Below are 27,124 nucleotides of genomic sequence, written 5' to 3'. Positions count from 1 at the left end.
CTCTGGTGAAAACCTGTTTCACTGGCAACTTACATTTGGAGTGTGTGGACATCCCTCCCACAATAGTGTACAGAAACCCCATATAGGACTAGAATACAGGATGATAACTGCCGTAATTTCTTTGTATTCTGATTCATTAAACTATGGTTATGAGGAGCAACCCAGTTCTTTGTTAATGACAGATTCATTGAAGGCCAGCTTTCAGCAGGCTTGGACCAGAAATCTTTGTAAAGTGCTATCCATTAAACCATTAAAGTGGTCATTAAAGCTGCTCCTGCAGACTGTTACTCGTCAGTTATTGGTCTCTCCATTCTCAGTGGTCTCTCCTGTGCTCCGTTATTCCTCCTCAGTTCCAAGGAGGACCTGTACATCAGCTTCTGTCTTTTGCTCAGAATTTCCGGTGTGTATGAGAAGCAGAAAAATTGAGGGATGCTCTGTTGTGTGGGTAGAAATGTATCTTTTTGTTCCTAATTATACAGGGTAAAGATCTTGTGGGTTTTTTTTTCTTTTGATTTAAAGAAAAAAAATACTAAAAATTTCAGCATGTGGAAAGCTATAGTTTTGTCTTTCATTACCACAGAATTTTTGGAAATGAAATGACCGTGGTATAAGGATATCATTAGACCAAAACTGGCAGAGACATCTGGAGTTAATCTATTTTCCTTACTGTCCACAGTTTTGAAATACGAAATTAAGATTTATGATAGCAAATTCATAATTTACGTAAATGTTAAAGGGTCATCATTAAGACTTCAGACTTCAAAGCCAGAACTCCCAATGTGACTCAAGGAAAGTGGCATCAGGGTCCACGCCTATATCTCATTAGCAGCATTGGGGAGCAATATCTTTTTCTTCATTTTATTAATTATTAGATTCAGGTATAATGATGAAAGTAGATTGACTCATTTGTCCTCACCTTCAAACTAAGAATTTAAACTTCTTTTGTGAGTTTGGAGGGGTTGAGCTAGTCCTCTGCTGATTTTTCGGAGCTCCTTCTTGATGGTAATTTCACACAGTATGTTTTCTTCCTAGACCACAATGTCCAAAGTGACAAACCTGCTATGGATTGTACAAAATACCATCCCAAGTATTGAATTCTAAAGTCTATTGGCTCTGTCTCCAATAAGACTAAAGAAATCAAATGTCTGGTTTTTGTAAAGTGTCCTAAAACTTACTGTTCTTCTCATTTTGAAGAGCTCTGGGAGGCTTCCAAATTTGAAACTAAAGAATTCAGTTATACCATAAGGAAAATGATTAAAATAGGAATGTCCTCACTCCAGTGATGACTATTGTTGTCATTGATAGGTATCTAGTGAAGTATATGTATACATTTTAACCAAAATACAGTGTTTTTTTTTATCATTTGAACCTCTAGTGAAAGTATATGTCTGTATCAGTAGAAAAATGGCAGTATCATTGGCTATATGCTTGTCATACTGATTTACCAGTCTATTATATTAAGGTTATACAAAATTTCTTTTCATAACTAGAAATTATTCTTCAGTGGATCTACTATTCAGTTGTCCTGGGCAAAAACTTAATTTTCACCTTAAAATTTCAAAATTCAAAAGGTAGAATGTAGTGTGTCCTAGCATATCCACAGTACAGCCTTTGGAAACTTTGTGTGTGTGCCTGGCTCAGTGTTTGAAGAAGATACACAGTAGGAAAAAATATTCGTCAAATAGTGAAAGGAATTAACTCTAAGCCAGATCTTCAGACCAAGAAACATCATGGATGAGGTCATATTCCTCTAGAACTTGACTCTTTTTATAAACGTAAGAACTGGATTCTGGGAACATTATCTTACACAGTTACATGATCCCAATAGCTATCCAGATGCCCATGGTCATCTTCCTTCTGACTATCCATCTGACTGTCTATGATTTCCAGGTTTCTTTTCAATCCCTTAGCATTTGTTTAGACATGTTGATGCATGCAGTTTTTAAGAGACAATTTCCAAGACCCACATACTAGAAGGAGAGTTGTTCTTACGCCTTTACACACTCTCCATATATGCCCACCACAAACATAAACATATGCTGCACACATATACAAATAAGGAAGGAAAAATAGTAATGGCAGCAGGCTAAAATTTTGACTTTATGAAAATCAGACAAGAAGCTTGTTAAAATGTATGCTGTCTGTTCTTTTTGCATTCCTTTCTGTGGTGAGGTCTCAGGCGTACATTGAGTGAGAGTGAAGCACTGAGCAAAGCCAGCCACTTTCTCTGGTTCAGAATTAAATACACCATTGTTATACTCAGTGTTAAGTAAGTTGAGATGGGTACCGGAGGAATAAAAGTCCTTTTTCCTCTTCTGCTGCCCGCTTGTCATGTGACTGGGGTTTGTTAGTAGATTCCGTATTTAACTAAGCAGGCTATCTGTCTCACTACACATGGAGGCACACAAACACAGAGGTTTGAGTGTGATGCTGTGATTCTATCAAACTTAGGTATAAGAAAGTCATGGATGACTCTAACCTGCAGTGATCATGTAATTTGGTACTTGAATTGATGTATTTGAGAATGAAAGATGGATGATCCCATTAATAATTGTACCAGGAATACAGATGTAAACAGGATATATAATATAAGTTAATCTCAGCCTCTGTGATGACTCTGGTCTGGCATATACATTCTATCTGATCAGAGCCTGTAGATTCTCTCCACAGCTCCCAACATTCTGAGCTTTGCAAAATTCCATTATATTCACGCCTTTAATCCCAGCACTAGGGAGGCAGAGGCAGGGGGATATCTGTGAGTTTGAGGCTAGCCTGGTCTACAAGAGCTAGTTCCAGGACAGGAACCAAACGCTACGAAGAAACCCTGTCTCGAAAAATCCAAAAAAAAAAAAAAAAAAGAAAGAAAAAAGAAAAAAATTCCATTATATTAGAATGACACATATTTCAATACAGAATATTTGCACTAAGTAGAAACTAGCTAATAGCTACTTTCATCAGTCTAATAGTGAGGAAAATAAGTGCAAAGTTAGGCTATCCAGTTGCAGAGGCTAGCTCAGAGTAGGTTTCAAATGTGCTCTGAACAATTTCCAACTGACAACCACTGCAAATGGAAATTGAGTTTTATCCAAGAGAGTTTCGCTGAAAAAACAAACTCCTCTTAATGGTAGGTTGTATACCCAGCAATAGCCGGCCAGCAGAAAATGATTCAACAGCATCTCTGGAGGTTCCTGTCTTAAAATATCATGTCAGGACTCTTCCTCTTCTTCTTTCTCCTCCTCTTCTATTTTTAATTTTTTATCTTATTGTTTTATTTATACTTTTAAATTCTCTTTGTATATATATACATATATATATATATTATGCTTCCAGTTTAGTGTTGTTATGGGATTCCACAGTGTGGGAACAAATGCATCTCTCTTTCTTGTGTCTGTTCTTGGCCTCCTTTCCTTCTGGTTGCTGGTCTGGTTCAATTCCAATGTGTTAGCTTTTTATCATATTGTATCTTATCTCTTATTATATTTATTATATTATTCTCCCTCAGAAACCTGGTTGTTTTCTACTGAGAGACAGAAATGGGTGGATCTGTAGGGGAGGGGAGGTTCAGAGGAATTAGGAGTACAGGGAGGGGAAACCCTAATCAGAATATATCATGGAAGAAAAAAGGAATATGTTTTCAATAAAAGGAAGAAAATAAATAGTTCTTAGAAATGTAATTGTAGGGAAGTGTGGCAATAGTTTTCAGTTTATTTTAACTGGGTTTACATCCACTGTTCTTTCCCGATACCTGCTAATTACCATTACAACATAGGAGGGAGACTGATTGATCTGTATCTCACTGTGTTCTTTATCCTGCCTCGTAATCTTTATGTAGTCATTCTAGAATGTGAATTTTAAAATCCACTGTGTAGGAAACATGGAGTTACAACATTAGATAAAACTCAAACCCAATCACTGTATTCTCTGTTGATTCCAGTTTTTCAAAAATGTTAAAATGAAATATAACCAATGCAATTTCAAACATATTTCATTAGGGATATGCTTTAATTTTACAATCTTAAGACAATATATATTTTAAAATATATATTTTTATATATAAAAATTTTTGTAAGCAACTTTTCCCTTTATAATGAAATCGAACTAAAATTTTAGTTTGTTTGGTTGTCTAAGATTTTTTTATTTTATCATCTATAAAAAGAAAGAAAGAGCACATGATAACTTAGAGTGTAAATACTTCCTAAAATATCCACACGCCATGGGTATGGGAAGCAATGGCCACCTTGTGTGGTTTAATTTGAAGCCCATGTGTAGTGCTGTGGCTTTTTACTTTGCCTGCAAAGGGTAATCATGTTAGCAGCCAGGAGTCAGTATGTGTGTGCTGTGCCCCAAAGACACCTGCTGAGAGCTCTGTTGCTGCCTGATAGTTGCACTAAACACATTTGGGGATAAGAGTGAGGTGAGGAATTCTTTAAGTGATGGCTGTAATCCTCTGTATTTTGCCACAGACAAGGAGAAAGCATCAATTTCTCTTATTTCCTTTTTGGATGTTGAATGTTTAATTTTCTGATCCAGAAAACAAGGTATTGATTAAACACTAACAAAAGTCTTATTTTTCAGTTTCGAAGTTCATCTCTTTGTATGAGAATGGATAAATGATTTAACACAAAGCAAAGTAAAATGAGAAAAAAAAAACCCTTCCTAATAAATGGCAAGCAAAAACAATACTGAAAGGCTAGCACATATTTTAACTAAGTAAAATAAGTACTAAGTAAAACAAGATGATGTTTAAAATCTCATTAAAACTTTCTACATTTTTTGAAGAAATAATAGTATTGATTAGAGACCACTAATGTCTTTTATCAACCTCATTATGATTTATATCTGCTGTTTTCCTTGTAGTGTTGTTTTTCCTTGTTCTAGCAATATCATGAAATCAAGCTACCCATTCTTCAATTGCTCTTCCCTTTTATGGCTACTAATGTGCTGGTTTTATGAATGAGCAGGCCTCCATTTCCAAGTGGAAAGGGAAAACTAAGCAATGCATGTAGCTACTTGGCTCTGCTTTGTTATCTCTGCTGAAAAGTAGATGAGGCTCCAAATGATAGAGTTGGACATGCTGTTACATAATAATAGAGGGGCGAAAAATCACTTGCCTTGCAGTAATGACTAAGCAGCTTGCTTACCTTTTATAATCCCATGTGGACGCAGATTCAATTGGCATGATGGGGGAAAGAATTCTACCAGCTTGCTAAGTTGTGGTCTACAGGGTCTGTTTGGATCTCACTCATTGAGACATGGAGGAGAGATAAGATACTTTTCAGTTAAAACTTTTCAACAAATGCTTTGCCTTCATCCTTGAGAACTGATACAGATTAAGCAGTATTAGGAAACAGTGATTATCCTTTTTATTCAGTACCATTCCATACTAAAACCTGGTGGTCTGGTACCATCAGGAAAGGGAAGGTTCATATATGAATTAATTTAATGATGCACATGAATTATGCTTAATAGATGATTGCTTCATAGTGGAACACAGCCATCAAACTCCACAGGGTTCCTGAGAATGTATAACCTATTTTACTTAATAAATATTCCAGTCTTTAAATTGATTGCTAAACAAGTGGTTTATTCTTATAAACCTTTATGGTCACGTTGTATCAATTTAGTCATATATATCTCTTTACTTGGAGAAGATTAAATAGTTTCTTAAGGGAATTTTTCTGCCTGAAAATTGTCTGAAAATCATTTAAGTGTTTATGTTTTCAAATATCACAGAAAATACTGGTATGTAAACTGTGTTCTTAAAATTCTTCTCCATTACACAGTCCTTACGAATGAACTGTGAATGTCTCCACCTCGCCCCCGCCCCCGCACCCCCCGCATTTTGCTAGTTAGACCAGACTGGCCTCCCAAGTGCTGGAATTAGAGGTGGGTCACCACACCCAGGTGTCCACTTCTTTCTTGTTGCTTATTTATCTAATGTAGGAGATAATAGCTAACAATCCAAACAAACTGATTAAAACAAGTCACAGATGCCATCCCTATCAACATTACTTTCAGGGACAGGAATGTTTTAATTCTGTTTGTGGCCACCTTCAACATGTTGGGCAACAAATCTAAAATATTTAATTTCTAAATGCTAAAGTTGTATTTCTTTCAAACTCTTAATTTAAAGAAATCTCTCAAAAAATGGTCATTTTCAAAATCATAAAGTAAAAGAGCTGGGTCTAATTCCAGAGCCCATATTGCCTTGCCCTTAGAAAGGTGAAGACTATTCAGGGCTGTAACATGAAGGGGCCTGCTTGTTGGGGTTTCTTTCCCTCCCGGTACCCCATAGCCAGCAAGCCCCAAAGAAAATCACACAGAGATCTCTATAAGTTATAAAGCTGATTGGCCCATTAGCTCAGGCTACTTATTAGTTCTTGTAGCTTATATTAACCCATTATTCTGATCTATTTTTGCCATTTGGCTCAGTACCTTTTTCAGCTTCCTCGGTGGGCTGCACAGGACTGGGAGGAATCAGCTTCCTCCTTCCCAGAATTCTCCTGTACTCATTGCATCATTTCTACTTCCTGTCTGATTTTCCCGCCTATCTTCCTGCCTGGCCAATCAGCATTTATTTAAAACATGATTGTCAGAATACAGACAATTCTCCCACACTACAGGGCTTTTGGTACTGCTTTCATTCCACTGGCACAGTGGCCTGTTAAGAGAATTTAAAAGTACCTCTAGGAGTAGAGTCCTACAGGAAAAGAGTGATTTCTCTGTACGGCTGTGACAGAATGCAGGGGCAAGTGTTGACCAGACAGTTACATCAATCATGGCCTCACATAACTGAGTGTCTTATTATGGGCATAGTTATCCTTTCTATTTTATTCACATATCATAACTCTAAAAACATAGAAGAATAGATAGTACTTTACATATTAAGTTTTGGTTTTCTATAAACTGTGCTCTAAATTTCAAATTTAACCATCGGACAATGTAAAGACTTGATTCAATTCTGTTACCTGAAGGCAAAATCCTGCATGAAAAAATGTCCGCCTGAAACACCTTTTCACTACATTCAACAAGTATGCTACATTTATAAACCTTTCATGAATTTGAATACACCTCTTCTTCCGTTCAAGGAAAAATGCTACCACAATCACTTATTAACACTAGCAATCTAGAAAAATTCTTTCAGTTCTTCACACTCTGCTGGTAGCCTGTATCAGAGGCGCTGTTACAGGGAAAGACTCAACAAGAGCCGATAACTAACTGGATAAGGGGAGCAAAGAGAAAAGGAGGGCACAAACCTGCCACTTGGGTGACAGAAATGCCAAGAGGGATGGAACACAGAGGGAAGGGACACATAGGACACAGACTTAACTTGCTGTGTTACTTAACTTGCTGCAGCTAAACCAGAGCTGAAAACACCAGCCTCACCCTTGTCTTTCAGACATTGCTGTTACTTTCCACCTCATCTCATATTCTGGCTTATAAAGGATTGTTAGCTTCAACTAAATGCATGTTCTTTTCTTGGAAGAATGTTCTGGCAATTACTAACTGTGGAAAATATAGCCCTTCCCAACTATGTAAGCATGTGTTTTGTTCACATGGATATATACACCATTTTACCATTTTCAAATGGGATGAGAGAAAATATGAATAAAAATAAATGAAAAGGAGAAACTATTTCTGCATAAATTGGCAACCAGCTCCAAGCTGCTCTTCTAACCTTAAAGGGGCTTGAGAGTGCCGTACTGTGAGCCACACTATGGAAGAACCAGATGAACTATGTGAAAAGCCAGGATTTCTCCAGAAGTTAAGGTCATTGAAAGTTCAGTTCCAGTGAAAAAATAAAAAGGTCTGGCCTGTAGTTTGGCTAGTAAAATAGTTGGTCTAGTCCTCCTATATAATTAAATTTTGTTGTTTGTTTTGTAAACATACAAAAAGACCCAGGATGACTGTGTTTTTTTGGCAGTTCTTTGATCCGTCTCTAAAGGAACATTTAGAGGTTTTTCTCTTGGGTCATAGGGAGGATGCAGAGTCCTACTGAGTAGTTGTGATTATGGAGTGTGTGGTGTTTTGAAAATGGCAATTATATTTTTCTTTTGGCCCACAGCTTGGATTTTAGAGAACCACTGAAGAATGTTGCTTTAAAGTAAGGACCTCAGCGCTAGGGGAAAAAAAAGGTCATGCCCAGGGAGTGCCACTCAAGTACTATAATCTGTTGTGCAAATTTGTAGGGTTCTGTCCTGTGCTTAGAATCACAAGCAGAGATCAGCAGTTCCTTACAGAGTTTTGATCTCAACTTTCCCTGAATTGTATTTAAGAAGCAGCAGAGGGCTGGGTATAAAACCATCAGGTAAACTTTGGCTGAGCTAGAGAGAAAGCTTAGGAAATTTGACCTTTCTATGTAATAGCTATTTAATTATGAACAAATCATCTAACTTCTGTGTACTGCAATCATTACATTGAGAGAACCATGATGAACATAATACCCACACATAGGATTTTTATTTAAAATTAAATGAGTTAACATCAAATATTTTTAGAGTAATTGGATAGACACACATTTTCACTGTGGCTTTGGGATGAAACTACAGTACACAATTAGAACTTCATGTGTTGCATGTAGTTTATTCTTCCACTTACTCATTTTAAGACAAAGTTCTAACTGAGGTAAACAATTTTAGATTTTAAGACCAAGTGCTTGATATTAGCAAGTGTCTACTTGAGACTGCCTGTTTACTTTGAATTACCCACAAAGAGTTCCTTGCATCTGGTTCCACCTATACCAGAAGCAACTGAGTTGAGAATCTGTTAGCATTAAAATTATTTTGTTTGAAATCATGGTGGAGAGGATCATTCTACCTAGATACCTGTGTCTAGACAGGAATGGAAAACCCTTTGACATCTTGGTTAAGTTGTTTTTAGCATATAGAATAGATCTTGCTTGTGGGGTTGAAGGGCCTATTGATTGCCTGGACAAATACTTTGTAAATACAATGAGGCGTTCTTGTTTATAAATTCTGGGACAAGTCAGTACACAGATTTTATATAGTTTCTGAAATATAAAAGGCCCATTAAGCAACTTTTAGTTGAGTAACTCTTCTCGCTGTATTTCCAGCTTTCAAAACTCTGCAGAGACTGAAAGCAATCTAGCTGCACTCTAGCTGAGGAGGGTAAAGATGGGCAGCAATGCTAAAAATACAGCAGCCTGGCAAAGAAACTTGTTTGACAGGGACTGACAGTGGAGGGAGAATGGAAGAGAAAAGAAGACACAAGTGGTACGCCCAAAGGGGAAAAAAACTCAGTGAGTCCACTGGGTGAAACGGTGCTAATTTCATATTATTACAATGGCTTCATCTTAGTTTCTATTAGGAAGCTGCACAGCCAGGGTGGATCAGCTAAATATATGGAGCTGAAATAGAAATCACCTTCCCTGACAGCTAGTATTTGTGCTGCTCTTTGTCCATGTTGGTCATGATATTCACTCTTAAGAGACTGCAACAAGAGAGGCCAGAGGACCCAGAAGCAAAGCCCTTCTGCCATCACTAGCACCAAGATGGGGAAAAAAATTAGGAATGATAGTTTCACTTATTTATGATTTCTTTGCCTTCCTAACATGGATAATGGAAAGGTGATTGTCAAAGCACTTTTCTGTTTTCTTCTTTTAAGTATAAAGGATGTTAGTATACCTCACCGACTTGCTGTATTTATTCTTTCTTGAGTTTACTGCTCTCAGCATTCTGACAAGCTCCAAAAATAATGGCCAGTGCTGTGTGTTGTTAAATGTTCAGTCAGACAGATAGATACAGATGGATGAGTGCTGAGCTGCACAAAGGCAAGTCAGCATTATTTAATCAATGTTTGTTTGATCCGTGTAAAACAAGTATAAATGTAAGCTGCGTCCCATCTGTCCTATCATCCATGTGAAGCCAACCTCATTTTTAAAACTTGATTTCTTATGTAATTGTCCCGAAATGACACAGGATGATAAGTTGGAAGGTGAAGGATGGTTGTATTTAGATGTGCTTCCTGTCTTGGGCTTCTTCACTCTGCAATGGCCTTCTGGACAGTTAGGCAGCCTTGTGCTTTAGTAACTACCTGCCAGTATTTAGCAGTGAGTTTTTGATTCCCTGGCTTGCATTTGAAATTATCTGAGTCACTCCTGCGGACTTAACTAGGTTACTAACAGCATTTAGCACACTGCCTGTCCGAGAAGGCCTTCCACAGTCAGATTGGTGACAAAGGCTTTCCTTCTACTTCATCCGCCAAATGAGGTGCGGGTTGAGGGGAACCATCTCCTAACAATTAAGAAAATGGAATTATACTGTTGTGAAGCATAATGACCCAGTATCCATTACAAGTCTCTTGTCAGTTCTAGGTTTCCTTTTCATAGACTATATTCCATGTGTGCCATAGAGCTTGTTCCTTCACTAGCAATGTTTTCAACTCTTCAATTAAGCAATTAAGCCTGAATGGAGTTTTGAAATCAGTGTTGAGGTACCTTCAAAATGCATTTTATATCCACATAGTACATACTGTAGATTGTTTCTGCTTGAAGTATGATATTAAAACATGTTGACAGTTTGAAAATATAAGAAAAAAATTTAGGGTAAAAAGGGACAGACCGGATAAACATGATGATGCATAGAAACAATAGTATAAGCAGAAAAATAATCCAATCTTTCTGAAGGGAGAAAGTTGTTTTTCTGACTCTGATGGTGAGTACTGGCTTCTCTTCTTCATTGTCCCTCTCAGCTGTTTGGATTGTACAAATTGCCCTGTCGTTCGCTATGATATGTTATAAAGAAACATATAAGATGTGAGCATACAGGTGGAGAAGCAGAAGCAGAGCCTGTGCACAGCAGGCCTGGGAAAGGCCAGTCGATAGAAAGTATGTGTGCATGGGTCCAGCATGGAAGTCTGGGAAAATGTGTGTGCTGATCCAGGAGGAAAGGTTGGGAGAGTGTGTGTGCTTAGTGTGTATGTGTGTGAGGGTCCAACAAGAGAGACCAAGAAGAGTATTTCATGCAAATTATGTTCACAGTACCAGAATATAAATTGTGCTAAAATAAACTTATAAACTACAGCAGCAGAGAAGGAAATAGAAAAGTAAGATATAGCCCTGCTGTTCAAATAGTAACAGAACTTCTGTGTTGATGTTTTTCATTTGCATCAATATTGGTGATTGTTAATGTCTCTTTTTTTTTAATGTCTCTTATAATACACACACACACACACACACTATGGTCAGTATAGTATGTAGATTATGTTAGTGTTCAGCTTCACAGCTGAACTCATCCTTATTGAGCATGGCTTTAGAATTTCTTTTTAATTTTGTCCATTCCTTGTGATAAATGCCTTAATCCATTTTTCAGTATTCACCTTTTGTGTGCATTGTTTGTCTTTTACAGTCGATTGACCCCGGCCAGCAGTTCACATGGGAACACTCAAACTTAGAAGTAAACAAACCAAAGAACAGATATGCAAATGTCATTGCATATGATCACTCTAGGGTTCTCTTATCAGCAATAGAAGGTAAGAAAATGCATATATTATTCAAATTGCTGTTTTCTGGGTTTTAGATATTTGCATGGGAAAGTAATATTGCCTGGGTTGTTAGCCGTCTATGAAAGCACTTGCCTCAAACCCAGGCACAGTTTATTGGTAACAGAAACAGATTAGCATCACTACCATGACAGAAGCATCCCTCCATGTAGGCTTGGTAATTTACTGATGTTTTGATATGGGAAGCAATACTCAACTTACCTATGATTATTGATAGTTATGAGCAAACTGATGATTTTCAGAAGGTATGTCCACTAGTCATTTATTTTAAAAGTAAGGAAACGGTGTCTGTAAATAAATCTGGACATGCTTACATGGTGCCAAGGTGAACGTAGGAGTCCCTGATGTGGTGGTTAGCAGAAACGGAGCACCTTGGAAACATGGAGGGTATCAAATCTGGGATCTGCTTTGCAGTCTGTCTCTCCCACTTGCAGTGTGAAGTGCATTCCGGGAGGGATGAGGAACGAAGAGGATTGCTCCTCAGCAGACCCAGAAGGGAGGTTCCTGCTCCCCTCCTTCCAATAATCAATCCCTTCATGTGCCACACTAAAACATCTGGGAGTTCATTCCTCACAATCAGAATTTCAGGAGTCCTTTAGCTTATAGAAAATCATTAGATTGAAAGACCTTAGAGAATTTTTTTTCCTGCCACCTAATCCTTTTCACATGTCATAGCAGGCAACCTGAGCCACCACCTGTCACATACCACATTTGTCACCAGTGACTCTTCATGCTCAAAGGCTCTCTCCTTAATCTCTTGCAGTTGCTTTTAGAAATCATTGAATAGTGCTGGCTTTGTATCAATTCTTTCAGGAATCCACAGTGCAGTCTCATCTACAGGGATTCAAATATATATATATATATATATATATATATATATATATATATATATATATGTTTTCTTTTCCTGCTTTTAAAAATCTATGCATCCACCTTATCTCATAGCTCTTCTCTTGAAAGCCATCTTGGTTTCAGACAATTGTTTTAGCAGGAAAAGCCATTTGCCAAGGACCTGAGTTCAATCCTAGGATTCACATAGTAGAAGGATGCAAATTGACTTCTAACCTCCACAACAGTATGGTACATACCTGGATGGGCACACATATAAGACAAACACAAATTTAAAATGTTAAAGAAATTTGGTAAGCATAAAAGACAGACTTGGGAGTAAAAGAATTTTTTTTAATCATTTGCTAAACATGTACTTGCAACCTGCTTTTTGGCTCAAAATGGCCTTAAGTGGAATTGATGGGCCATAAAATTGTGTCATATTAGTCTTGATGTTGGGAAATATTGTAATGTTTCTTACTGGTAGCCAATACAGTAGTGTCCAGATGTCAATCTTCTTCCATCCTAATAACACTGATTAATTTTATTGAGAATCACCAGTGCCAGTTGAGGCAGGGTTAGGTCACTTTAATAACTGCTTCTATGTTTTGTTGAAAAATTCAAGCAAATGTTTGCGGATGGCTTTACATTTTAGCTCTACACCCCCATTTTAAAATGTAACAAATAGCATTTCCTTTTCTATAAAGTCTTTATCACAATAAATTAGGGAACAAAACTAAGTCACAGATAGAAGAACTAAATCTTTCTTTAATCGGTCAAGCTAATGTGGAAGTAACTAAATATATCAGCAAGAGAATCTGGAAAGCTGCCTGCCAGCTTTTGCTTTCCTCAGTACCAAATCACTGTGTTTTTGATATGTTGCCACAATTTTCCTTGGCCTATTATTTCTCACATCTTATAAAGGGTGTTGTGATGGTGGTGGTGGACTCTGGTGCGTTTATTATGACAGTTGGAAACTTATGTCCACTTTATTCTTAGGCCGTTTTTACAGTGCAGAAGCAGAAGCACTTGACTCAGATTAAAACCTGCCTTTTTATAACTCTGTGCCCACAGTTATACCCTAAATCTAGAGCTGACCTAGAAAGCAAAGTCTTTCAGTGTTCTGTTATGCAAAAGGTTAGAAGAATTTAATTAAAATTTATGGGCTCGGTGGAGAGCTTTAATCTAGATTACAACCAGGAACATCATTTTATCTCAGACAAGGCTCTGCTAACATGGAAGTACTCTGGGTGACAGCCATTCATTCTGTATAAGTCTTAGAGAGGAGGCGCTGTGCGTGAGAACTGCACAGCCCGTCACTAACTGGCTCCATGGCAGGTAACGTCAATAACACAGGGTCAAATGAAAAGGGGAACTGATATTAGCCCTGTGTATGAAAGCTAATGTGCTCTACCTCTTTTGGCTAACTGGGGTGATTGTGGTTGAGGGTTTAATATGATGTTTTTTTAATCCTTTGTCTGGTAGTGTTAGCTACTCTTTTTCATATTACTTTGAAGACTATCTGACAGACATTAGAGAAGAAACAGAAATGGATGCAATGACTTACATTGTCTTTATCTTAGCTAACAGTGTGAACAGTTACTCCCTTTCCATTGAGATTATGAAAAGAGTGTAAGTTGATGGGCATCAGGACCCTGTATAGCTCCAGCTTGCTTCCTAAGCTGCTGGGAAGTGGTGATGTTCCTCACATGCCCAGATCACTCATTATCCTGTACCGAGGAAAGCCAGAACAAATCCAGAGGGTCCAAATACAGACGGTTGTCAGTTATTGCACATCTGGCAAAATAGGTGGCGAAACACAAGGGAATTTTTGACAAGTCCAATTGCCACTTTGTTAAGTTCCACTTAAGCAGTTGGTATGAGAAAATTGTGGTTCCTGAACCAGGGATGTAACAAGGACTAGTTTAATGACTTAAGTTAGTTATTCTCAAATAAAGACCAAACTGAAGCCCTTTGTTATCAGGGAGGGAGGCATTGGAGACAAGGTTTCTTTGTGTAGCCTTGGCTGTCCTGGAATTAGCTTTGTGGACAAAGCTGGCCTCAAACTCACAGATACCTGCCTGTCTCTGCCTCCTGAGTGCTGGGATTAAAGATGTGTGCCACTACTGCCTGGCTGAAGCTCATTCTTATGTGCATATAACCATAATATAAAATAATCTGTTAGCTCATGCAGTGTGTAAAATGTTCAGAACCTATACTTTCATTAAGGCAGAGAGAGAGAAAGATGAAGAGCAAGATTCTGACTTTGAGGCATTAGTTGTTTCTATATCTAAGTAACCTTGGCTTCTCTGCGAGCAGCTTTCACAATTACAGCCTCTCTTTCCTGAGATCACAGCAGCTATTATGTTAACTCTATCTTACAGACTATGCGATTCTATTACAACTATCTCACCTGGTATTTACTAGTATGCATTAGTTAGGAGAAAACAGAGCAGACAGAGGATAGCCTACATCCTATAGAACCCAGCTCTGCTCATTCCTCCAGCTGCCTCAGGTCACCAAGGGTACTCTCCTCTGTAGAGGGTATGACTCCTAAAGCCTGGACTTACTTCATGCCCTCAGGTTTTTTTTTATTATTTAAGACTGTGATTAGGAATTACTTAAGCACTGTATTTCTAAGTTCATTTCCCAGGTTATGCTATAACTAACCTGAAACTGTGGCCCAGCATTAGAATCCTCACATCAGTCATAATCTTATAGAAGTACAGCCAAGTGAACTGGTGTCTAACTGATTCTGTGGGTCAATTTTGCCTGGGTGCAATTTAATGTACCTTCAGGTTTGTTATAATAAAATATAGGAGTAGCAGTTTCTATTACAATGGCTTATAGTTAGCAAGAGTTGTTCACTACTGTCCTAGGTAAAAACCAGCTTCCGTTCTGAAACATGATTCGTATTCACTAGCATTTAGTGCTAACTTTTCATCGGAAGTATTATATTTAATATATTAATTTAAGAACCATTTAGTGCTAACTTTTCATCAGAAGTATTATATTTAATATATTACTTTAAGAACCATTTTGGCAAACACTTTTTTAAAAAGCTGATGCCGAAGCCTAAATATAAAATAATATTTAAATGCTACTTTTTAGTGCAGTAGCAACAATTAGGACTTAGAGTGGGCCTGATTATCTAAGTGTTTACTATATGGTAGACACCATACCCCAATTTTAACTGTATTATTTATACTGAAAAGCTTGTTATCTGATTTCCAAAAGATAAAATGGGAACATTAAAATACAAATATTGAGATGAGAGCCAGTTCAGTGAGTAATGTGCTTGTCACACAAACATGAAGATTTGAGCATTAATTCACAGAACCAACAAAAAACAAGGATTTTCTGCTCATGTCTCTAATCTCAGAGATCCCATGGAAAGACAGGAGGCAGAGTCAGGAGGTCCTCTAGGAATGGATGGCCTTGTGGACTGGCCTATGCAGTGTATTGGCAAACAAGCGCCCCTGCCCCAAACAAGGTAGAAGGTGAAGATTGATACTTGACATCATCCTCTGTCCTGTACACATACACTGTGACACATGTACACCTGCCCTGTCTCTCTCTCACACACCTGAACTGTCTCTCACATACGCCAATGCAAGCACATCATACTCATAGACATAAATACGTACTATTCACTAAAGTGCAGTTTTGAAAAAGCTGAGAGCTCTTTATAGTATTAATAGTGAGAAGTGGTAAAGTCAAAAATTCTAATGTCATGTCAGCTGAACATGAAGCTGATATTCTCCCCAGCGTCCCATTTGGAACTGCGTTGCTTTTACACTTGTGATAGTTGTAACTGTGAGCACAGTTTCTCATTTAAAATCCACTCAGTTTGGGCTGAAATAACTGTTCAGAAGTTTGAATACTTATGCTGCAGCCTGGGAGCTGGAGGTTTCTAGTTTACTTTTTAGGCTCCAGGCAAAGAGAATTTTTCCAAATAAAAAACATGTTGTGAATGCTTTTGGAGTGGGTTTTGCTATTAGCTTAAAGTTTTTTTTAACATCTATCGGGAAGAACGTTGAATAAAGGACTGGGGTTGAAAAGTAAGTCACAATTTACAAAGCCGTGTGATCTTGACAGGCTGCTTCTCGCGGTCAACAGGGAGTCTTTGGGAGAGCAGAGGTCGTTGCTGATTTGATTTGTACAGGAAGTCTACCTGAAACAAAGAATATCCACACAGTGTATTTCCACACTCATCTGTGCGGGTTTCTGGGCACCCAAGTCTTTACAATCTCATTTTCCCTTTTAGCAATCCCAACATAATGTGTTTGGTTCTCTTTCTTCAGACAAGATCTGAAGACAAGGGTTTATAAGACTCTACTGTTGTCTCTAAAATTCTGAAGATTATTCTAAATTTTGAGATCAAAAGATACTGGGTAGGCAAATAAATACTAAATCTTGAACATTACTATATTAGCTCCTTCAAAAAGACAGACATTCTTAAGCAAGAGAGTTTATGATATTCATAGCACAGGCATGTGTATAACCCTTTCATCAAAGCAGATCTAAAAGGATTCATTTGTGACATACATATGAATATTCTTCAACACTAATGCTTATAAAACTGATTTTTAAAGTTTATTAAAATGTGAACATGTGTCTAAATCTGTTTATGGTATTGCAATAATTTCACACATGGGTAATATGTAAACACTAGATTGCATTTCTGGAATCTGAAAAGTCCAAGATAAAGTTACCAGCAGGTTCGATATCTGCTGAGGATATCTGGGTCATCACTGTCCCAAACAATGTCACTGCTTCAGGGTGAAGGGATGTTTCCTCAGTGGTGGGAGGGCTGGAAAAGGACTGTAAACTTGATCTTCAAAGATCCTAATTTCTTATTGGAGGACTCTGTTTCATGATTTATCACTTCCATTGATCCCTGCCATCAATATCGCTATTATGTTTCAGTATGTAACTTGGCAGGGGCTTGCAATACCCATAAAAATTTGTTTTTATTTTCTTATGGGAGGAGCTTATATTTAAAGTTTTGAAACAAATATTTGTAATTGCTTCCTTTCATTATTACCTTCTTTAACTAGCCCATGATGCAACCTGAAACATCTTTCTTACTAATGCATCATGGACTTTTCTTGGTTCTGAGGAGCTTACTGAGAGAAGTCACTCACTAAATATTGGTTTCCTTGACAATTTAGTGATTCTATTACTGCTACCTACTACCTAGAATCAGTAGAAAGTGTAAGTGAAGTAATGGAGTTAAAGCCCTAGAATGCCTGTCACCCAGGAAATGCCCAATAAACACTGGACACTACTATCATTACTGCTATATGTTTCCTGTCACCCAGGAAATGCCAATAAACACTGGACACTACTATCATTACTACTATATGTTTCACTGCTCTTGTACACAAGTTTTTTTTTTCCTCAAAAATTTTTGAAATGATCTATGGAAAAGTTAGCAATATTCAAATGAGAAAGCTGCATGTGTTTAGAGTTGTTTATAAAGCAAAAGAAAATATTAGCACTTGATAAATGAAAACCAGACCCTAATAAAATTACATATTTCAACAAGAGAAACATGTTTCCTTTATATGTGAATTCAGAATATATCTTCTAGTGTTAGATTTGCATAATAGAAACAGTTAAAAATCTTAGTGTAAATAGTATAGATGATAGATGATGGTGATAACATTGTGATTATTTATGAGATGGCAACTCTCAGCTTTAGTAAGTGAACAGCACACAAATTCACCACTTCTGAGATAAATGCAACTAAAACAGTTAATGAAAACCAGAGGTAGTTTTCCGTAATATTGATTTTTCCGCTCACCACAATGAGATGTGCTGCTCCAGTCCTGGTGAGGCCTTTCTTCTGTGGTTAATCCTGTACCAAGTTAATCCCACATCAATCACTGACGACTACTGTCCACACATGTGTGAGTGTTCGCCAGTTTCATACCATGGCCCTGCTGTGAAATAGCCTCTTCTGTTTTTTTCAGCCCATGTATAGAAAGTTGATGCATAGTCTATAAGGAAAAACATGAAAATGTTTTTATTTTACTTTTTATTGCATATATTTTCAATTTTTCATATGCTATATTTTCATCATGTTCATTGCTTCCCAAAGGCCACCCAGTTCACCCCCACTAAACTTCATGTTGTTCTTCTGTCTCAGAAAAAAATAAAAAACAATGAGAAATGGAAAATGCTATGGGTGGTACCGAGTAATGAAGACAGACAGGGAGGGGGGTTACAGCGGGCCTCCTGATGAAGAAGGAAAGGAGAGCTCTGATAGTCTACCTGCTTCCTTACCAAGTGTGACAGTGGCTGTGGGTCCCTGGGAAAGAGCAGTTCTTCAGGTTGGCTGAAGTCTTAAATGAATGGAGGTCAGCTATGAGGAAGCCCCAAGTGGATAGAGTGGGACTGACATCGCAATATTCTTAAAAACCGGGAAAGTAAATTAATACAACTCCAACATTTTCTAAAGGAATTTTAAATGTAGTGAATATGAATAAATGATACTCTGACTTCAAATAATTAAAAGCATTTTTTCCACAAAAGACTAACTTCAAAGGTTACATATATTCTTTCTCTTATCAACTCAATAAATATTCTTTCCCTAATTTCTAGTTCTTTCTTTACTTGCTAATAATCTGTGGGCACCTTGTGTGGGGATTACCTAGCTCTTAAATTCTATTTATAAAAACAGTACAAGCAGCTGGGGAGATGGCTCCATGGTTTAGAGAATGCTCTGCTCTTGCAGAGGACCTGAGTTGTGTTCTCAGCACCCATGTGGATGCGCTCACAACTGCCTGCCTGTAACTCCAGACCCAGGGAATCTGAAGCCCCTAACTCCACAGGGTGCTCATATGCACATCGTTAAAAAAAACAACAACAAAGTAAATCAAAGCAGAAAAATTTTATTAGACAATATACCTCATTTTTCTGGAAACCAAGGTTTATTTATTTATTTATTTTTGAGTTCCATCCAATTATTTGTTGAGCTGATCTCATTTGTCTTACAGCGTCCACAACATCAATCATTGATGCAGGCAGACAGCACAGTTCCTGTAACACTTCCAGGCTTTCGCATTTCAAGTTAATTATGTACAATAGTGACACAGTTTAATCCTTTTCTTGTTTATTTTTTAAATACAGAAAGCTCTTTTTTTTTTATTGTTGAGCAGCAATAAAGACACATACCTTAATTTGTCCCAACTAGCAAGCAAGATGGGAATTTTAGCCTTAGAAATCTGAAGGAATTTCACAATTTCAGGCTTATTAAAGGCCATCTAATTACAGCTGCTTGGATGGCAACTTTCCCCTACCTGGGACTGAGCCACAAGCATAAAGATGTGTTATTACCCAACTCCTGTTTCAACTGATAAGCCAGAGAAGAGAAAATAATTTTTTAACTGATGATTGCTAGTGGTGTTTGTTTGCTTTGTTTACGTTTTTACTAAGGAAGCCAATCAAATATTGAGTAAGAAAACCCTGGATATGAGTTTGTTTTCTGTCGGCAGTGTCATATTTGATTATGGGATGTTCATTACTTTTACAGTATATGGAGACAGAATTTGTTAATGAATTCACACTTCAGTATTCTGAATATATAGAGAGCTATGTCTCCTGTGAATTTTTTGATGTTAGAATTGGGGCATGAGATATAGATTTCTGAGAAGTTACTAAAAAATTTATTTCTCTATTAACTATTTTTTAGTGTAAAATTTGAAAGGAAAATCAGGAATTGGAATTACTTTTCATCAATAGATAAAATGGAATAGGTTTATTTCATTTACTTATTGCATCAATTACAATACTCAATAGCATTTCGGAAATTGTGCATGTATTCTTTAATTTCATTCTTATAAAGTGTTGGCTGGACGACATTGTAACAATAATATTCCCATAATATCAATGAAAATGGATGATCTTAGTGGTTTTTATACACGTCTCCTACAGGCTACCCCATACTATGTTCTGAGTATCTCATTACTAGATGAAGCTTTTGAATAATCGCATCCTTATGAATATAAGCCGTGTCTGTAAGACTATACATTGTAGTGACCTCAGAGTTGCCCCCAGGCAAAATGATCCCTAACAAATGAGTTTCTTCTAGTGCAGGAATTGATAGCCTCCCCAAGCTGTGTGTTTGTTCTTGCTGTGAATGTATAGCCAGGTTAGCTCTCCAGCTCCTTTTCTGGGCCCATTTTCAAAGCTACCCTTCTCCAGCAGTCCAGAGGGCAGAAGGTCAGGCAGAGGAGGGCACAGCGTGGTGAGGAGACCCTGACTCACAGGGACTTTTATATGTTACTCATTTGTCAGCTCTGAGGTGATGGACTGCAGTGACCACACAGCAAAGAATGCATTTGAAAACCAATTCTGAATTTTGCAAAAGTGAGGAGGATAATTCAGGCCACAGCTACATCAAGAAATTCAGGGACACTGTGTCTTGGGAGGGAATTGTTGTTTCTCTTGTGTGTTGCAAGGGAACTTCTTCATTGTAGCAGCTCTGATGCAGCTAGGAGTAGTGTCATGGCTCAAGGCAAAGAAAATAACCCTGCATCCTTCTAAATTAAATAAGTTTACTTGTTACTTAGTGTTTATTGATATATTTCTGGTCCAAGTGTTGTCAGCAAAGTAAACTTTCTGTGTATTCTAATATGCAGAAATTTCTGTTTAGGGACTTAATCACCAATTCATTGTTTGGGGATTTTGATTTTGTGTGTAGTGGAGGGGAGAAGGGGAATAATATATATATATATATATATATATATATATATATATATATATATATATATATAATAGATAGCCATTATGTGGCATTAGTTTCTCAGTTCTTCTGCCTTAAAAATGGAATGAAGTTGTTTGCTGAAGTATTGTTTATTTTAACTACATGCAGAAATTGAATGGCCAAGTGTTCCATGTTTTGGTGCTACTCTATGAGGAGGAACAGAGAAAGCTCTTCCAACCATGCTGCTCCACTTCCACCTCTGACAGGAAGTGTTAGTCGGAAGGGACACTACCTCCCCTCCCTGTCTGTTGCTGCTCTCTCTCACTTGCTCCATTAGAGAACTGCTTCCTTCCATGAGCAGACACTTGCTAGCCTCTTACTAGCATTGGTTTTCTTTACACTGTTTTGTTTTTAGCCTTAGTGGCTTCTACTTGAGCTTTGCAGTATCAGCCCCATGAAATAAGTCTGATTTCAACATGGTAGAGGTAAAAGCAGTAGGAGCCAGCTTGCAAGAGCATTAGAATGTATCGCTACCAAATCTAAGGGACTAAATAATTCTTTTTATCTTAAAATAACTTTTAATAAATAGATGAATTCAAGAAAGTCAAGGCTATCATAGAGATATCATCATGAGATGTGGTACACAAGTGTGAACATTCCTCTAATGGTGACTTAATTCTGTATTGATAAAATAATTCATGTACTGTTTTTTTCATGCAGCTTCAATGCAGAAAGACTATTACTGACCATTCATAACTACAAATACTCTTTACACATGGATAAATCTTTTCAAGTCAAATTATCTTCTGATCAGAAAATTATAATCCACAGTAAATTGAATGGGTTTTGTTGTTATCTGGGCCTGTAGCCTAATTAGTCCTGCTCAAATTAGTATGGAAGAAAGATTTTATTTTAACCCTGCCTTGACAAAGTAGCTCAGGTGAAATATTCCTTGACATTGCAATATACTTTCAAAGTTGTAAATTATTTCTAAGTCATTAATTGCCTGGTTAAATATTCTTTCAAAACACATAGCTTCTTTCTTAGGAGTCTTTCTTGTTATGTTAGTATTCAAACACATGCACAATGTTATGAAGCACTGTCCTTTTAACCTTATTTTTAAGTGAAGAAAGGGGCTACTGTCCAATGAGTTGGAACTCATTGACCTTGAAAAAGAAGGCAGTGTGGTGAGGCACACGCCTTTAGTCCTAGCACTACAGTGGAGGCAGAGGCAGGCAGATTTCTGTGAGTTCTGGCCAGCTTCGTCTACATAGCGAGTTTCAGACTGGTCATTGCTACAGAGGGAGAGCTTATCTCCAAAAAGGGGGTGGTGGTGGTGCGGACTCAGAGTTCATGCTGAAGTGTGTTATTTCTACCTTGACCTGTAACTAGAAATTACCAACAAATAAAATAAGAACCTAAAAAATTGCCTCATTCTGCCTGAGCTGGTACTTGCTGTATGTAGCATGCTGCCCCAGAAGAACACAATAGTGCGGCTCTGTCAAACATTTACTTCTCTACTTTATTTCTTTTACTATTAAATTTTATGTACATGGATGTTTTGCCTGTATGTTAGTCTTTGTAGCACATGTGTGCCTGGTGCCCTCAGAGGGTACAGTGGAGAAGGCCTCAGATTCCCTAGAACAGGAGTGACAGGTGGTTTTGAATGCCATGCGGTACTGGTTATTGAACCAGGTCTTCTGGACAAATAGCCAGCTCCCAATCACTGAGCTACCTCATAAGTCCTACATCCCTATTTTAAAGGCTTGAGTTTACAACTCTAGGTATAGTGGACTCAGAGCAACTGGGCTTTATCCTGAGCATGAGTAAGTAGCCAATGTGTCACTAGAAGGGATCCATTGATTGATGGGACTCGGTTTAACATGGGATTGGGCTAAGTGGACTCACTGTACATCTGGGACCAAGGCTTAGGGTTTTCACACATCTGACCAGATGAAATAGTCATTTTGGTACTGGAACTGTTTACACAATTACTGCTAATTAGAGAGCATGAGTGGATCACTATAGAGGAGATTCTAAACTTCTACTTATTTTGTTAAATGGAATAAAGCAATAGAAAGAAATACAAGTCACTGATCTAAGCTGATAATGAGCAGTGAAATTAAAAAGAGCCAACTATTGTGTCCTGGCGATGTTCACCTTCAGTCCCTGCAGAGGAATGTGGATCTCTGTGAGTTCAAGGCCAACCAGGGCTGCATAGTAAGATTCCCATCTGAAAAACAAAGTTGCCATAGCAGTATCAATCTATCCTAAGAATTTTATCAGAGACTAGCACAAGGCAAAGACCTCTGGATGCTCTTGCCATTTTAATAACTCTTTTCTATACCACAAGCAAACAGTAAGCAAAAATGCAATAACCTAAGCCAAACCCTAACATTAAACAATTGAAAGAGGTCTTCCTGACTCCACGTAAATAAAGAATGATTCAATCTAATTTGTCATAATTCTCTTTTCTTTCATTCCTCCAGTTTGATTTAGATTTCTATCCCCAGAGTCCCCAGAGAAACTCAGTTTATTCGCACACACTTAGCTTCTCAGTACACTATGGTGAGTGTTACTAATGCACATGCAGACTATTTTCTGAATAAAAGCATTAAAAATTAAATAACTAATATATATTCCTCCTGTTAAGTCACCTATCAATATAAACAAATTTCGTAGATCTGGCCTCCCAAAAGACACATACTAATTAAGAGTTTCTGAGAAGTTACATTTATAGCACCCAAGTTCAGAAATCCCTTAGAGTGCATATTTTCCCAGCATTTCTTAGAAAACATTCGTGAATATATCATACTGAAAACTGATGTGAAACTTCCTGATGTTGAATGCAGTTTCTGTGCTGGAGTTAGTAGTTTTAGGATAGGGTATCACTTCCTGCAGTCTCTTCACATCCCGTCTACAGCTCAGGAAAGGGTGTTGAATGTAAGACTTAGTAGACACCAGATCTCCTGGGAAAGCAACGCTTGCATCTCCATACTGTAGGGCTGAGAGAACTTGTCTGACCCAGCACTCTGCTAGTGTGGATAAAGAGAGGATCACAATAGACATAGATGTTCATTCTAGAACACCCTCTCACTGACAGCATCAAAGTGGAAGAAGATCCTTGGCATTATTTTTAGGGTGGGGCTGATAGCCTGATGATCAGCATTCTCCAATATCACATTATTTTATTTTCAGTTTCCTTACTTTCAAAACACTAAGACATAAATTGGTGTTGATCTCAGCCACTTGATAATCTTAAGGTACAAAGGTCTTATTTCTATCTTTTGGAAGTTCAGTCATTATTCATTAGTAATCCATCTCCCATAAATTTTATTATTCATAGTTTTAGGTAGTTAATTCATTTCATAATGACTGTCTAAAATTATGGCCTTCCATGTGGCTGTAATCAAAGGGTTATATTTAGGCTAGCCTTTGTATCTACAGGAGTTTGGTATTGGGGGAAAATCAGGATCTTTTATCAGTCATGAGCTGCCAAAACTCAAAACTGTTTCTTGGGTAGCTGAAATGGATGAATAATGTTCCGACCAACAGTGTGTTTCATTTTCTGCTCAAAAGACTTTCCACTTAATGGTGGTCATATCCTATATCCACGTGTTCATCTCAGGGTGAAGTGACTTCCATCTGAGTGTCATTATTGTTCTCGGGAGAATCAGTTATACAACGGGAATAAGAAAAGCAGTCAAAGTAATTGCAACTGGCAATCAGGGGAATATAACATTTTTAGCTTGGGAGCACATGTTCCAAGATAAAGAAAAAATATTTTTCTGTAACTCCAGGGCACATATTTCCCAGGGCCAGAAGGGACCATGCATGTGTTCTAGTGTTTCCTTCCACAGCATACTGATGTCCCTGTAAAGCATGGCTTTCTCTCCAGGGACAGGAAACTCATTATCTCTCTAGGAAACCTACTACCCTTTTGATTCTGATTATTTGAAAATGTATCATTGCAGCAGAGACACAATTCCTCTGTCTGTAGTTAACATCCTGCAGAATTGAAGCTGTGTCTCTGCACAGTAAATTAAGGCCCTGCAGATGCTCTCAGGTAGCTCTTATCCTCAACTCCCAATCTTTTTTCTTTTGCTCCTTTTCTATATAAGACATGTTTTCCTTTTCTATAAAGAGTCACATTGGTTTTCTTGTAACTTTGGTAACTGGCCTTGGAGGAAACACAAATTGTCTCTTCTCTCTCTTAAAGGTATTACAATAATAGAAAATTAATCTTTAAGTCAGAAAATCACAGTAAAGAACATCTCTGCTCTTTAGTAAATATTGGAACTGGTCAAATTATGCATTCCTTTTAATCAGGAAGATTATCAAATATAAATAAGAAAGATATGGAATTATGGTCAAACCTGCAATAATCAAGTTCAGCAAGAACCCAGTTTGTTGCCTATAGTGGGTAGTAGTATATAGGAGTATCAAATGTGGCCGAGTCCTGTCTACAAAGACAGGTATAGGTGGAGGCTACATATGAGAAGGAGGAGACAGAGTATATTCTAGGATATAGATAGAAGAAAACATTTTCTGTCAGCTGAAGCAGGCCATTGCCCAGAGCTAAACAGAGTGAGATGAAATTAGAAAAGTTTAGTTTTAATTTGAAATGTAAAGGAAAGTCAGCATTGGGCTTGCAGAAATCACAGTATTTGAGATTGTTTTTTTAACCCTGTTGTTGTTGTTTAGAAGAAACAAATGTGAAGATGATACAATCATTCTGCAGGCAGTTGTTGCAGTCCATGAAGTGGTTCATATGTTGCAACCTTGTGAGTCTAAAATGAGATTTTACTAACTGGAAGTTCAGACACAGGAATAGTAGAAAGACAGACCTCCTTCACCAGTGCGGACAACTTGGTGTACCTTTTCTTCATCTTCTTCTTCCTTCTTTTATGGTTTTTGTTTGTTTTTTGAGACAAGGTTTCCCTGTGTATCTCTGACTGACCTGCAACTCACTCTGTAGACCAGGCTGGCCCTGAACTCACAGAGAACCACCTTCCTCTGCCTCCCTGAGTGCCGGGATTAAAGGCATGTGCCACCATCTCCCTGCTTTTTTTCTTCTTTTTCTGAAAAGATGATCAAGACAGGAATTAATTTATACTATTTCTTGAGACTGACTGAATGGATTTAGATGATGTATAAGTAGCTAAACCTACAATGGATTATTTGCTATTGTGATATTCCACTTTATATTACATCTTTAGACTCAGGCATTTTTAATTAACTTTTTATCTGGAAACGGGGTAAAATGAGAAAAAGAGAATATTACCAAATTATTTGATAATCTTTGCAAACTATCTATTGCTAGCATAAGTGGTCATGCAGTGAATTCTACAGGCATCTGGGTAATTTTTTTTTACATTATTTGGTGTTTTTGTCACATTAGAAGAACACAATATATGTTGCATAGTTTAACATGATGTCCTGGTACTACTTATTTTTAATCTGGCCTAAAAGCTAAAACGAAACATATTGGAACTCCTACGGCTGTAAATGGGATAGTAACATAACATCACTGTTAAACCCGAGCCATGCTGTTCCCTGTTGTGAGTTTTGTCAGCTTGTTGACTAATAACTTCATGTTTTGCAGGTATCCCAGGAAGTGACTATGTGAATGCAAACTACATAGATGGGTATAGGAAGCAAAATGCCTATATTGCAACACAGGGATCGCTTCCTGAGACATTTGGGGACTTTTGGAGAATGATATGGGAGCAACGGAGTGCCACAGTTGTCATGATGACAAAGCTGGAAGAAAGGTCAAGGGTAAGGCTGAGTGTCTACTTTTTCAAAGTCCTCCATTCACGGTCTCTGTGCTGTGTGATCCATTCTATTCAGCAGCTACTTTTTCCCCAAGGTAGCCCTCTTGACAATCAGTCATTGAAAATGGATGTCAAAAACTCTGATTAAACTATTTTTCAAAACTCTTCTGCCCATGCTCCCCACCCAGCCCATTTCTACATGTCCTTCAGCAGGGTCTATCCAGGCCCAAGCCACCCCACAAGTGTCATTCTCTGCCCCAGCCTCTTCTGTCACTGTCAGATACAG

The 27,124-nt window shown here is 37.7% G+C and overlaps 1 protein-coding gene across 33 annotated transcripts in view; it reads left to right on the top strand.

Annotated features, from left to right (window-relative positions):
* Positions 1 to 27,124, top strand: part of Ptprd (protein tyrosine phosphatase receptor type D) — a 2,195,185-nt gene that overhangs the window by 2,109,255 nt on the left and 58,806 nt on the right. For all 33 annotated transcript variants that reach the window (XM_075945536.1, XM_075945538.1, XM_075945537.1 and 30 more), the window contains 2 exons: positions 11,367 to 11,490; positions 26,667 to 26,842. In XM_075945536.1, coding sequence (XP_075801651.1) covers positions 11,367 to 11,490; positions 26,667 to 26,842 — 300 coding nt within the window. The remainder of the gene's footprint in view (positions 1 to 11,366; positions 11,491 to 26,666; positions 26,843 to 27,124) is intronic.

The sequence above is a fragment of the Microtus pennsylvanicus genome, chromosome 13, assembly GCF_037038515.1.
Source record: "Microtus pennsylvanicus isolate mMicPen1 chromosome 13, mMicPen1.hap1, whole genome shotgun sequence".
Classification (NCBI taxonomy): Eukaryota; Metazoa; Chordata; class Mammalia; order Rodentia; family Cricetidae; genus Microtus; species Microtus pennsylvanicus.
The sequence above is the reverse complement of the archived record's forward strand: the minus strand, read 5'-3'. Positions and strand labels throughout refer to the sequence as shown.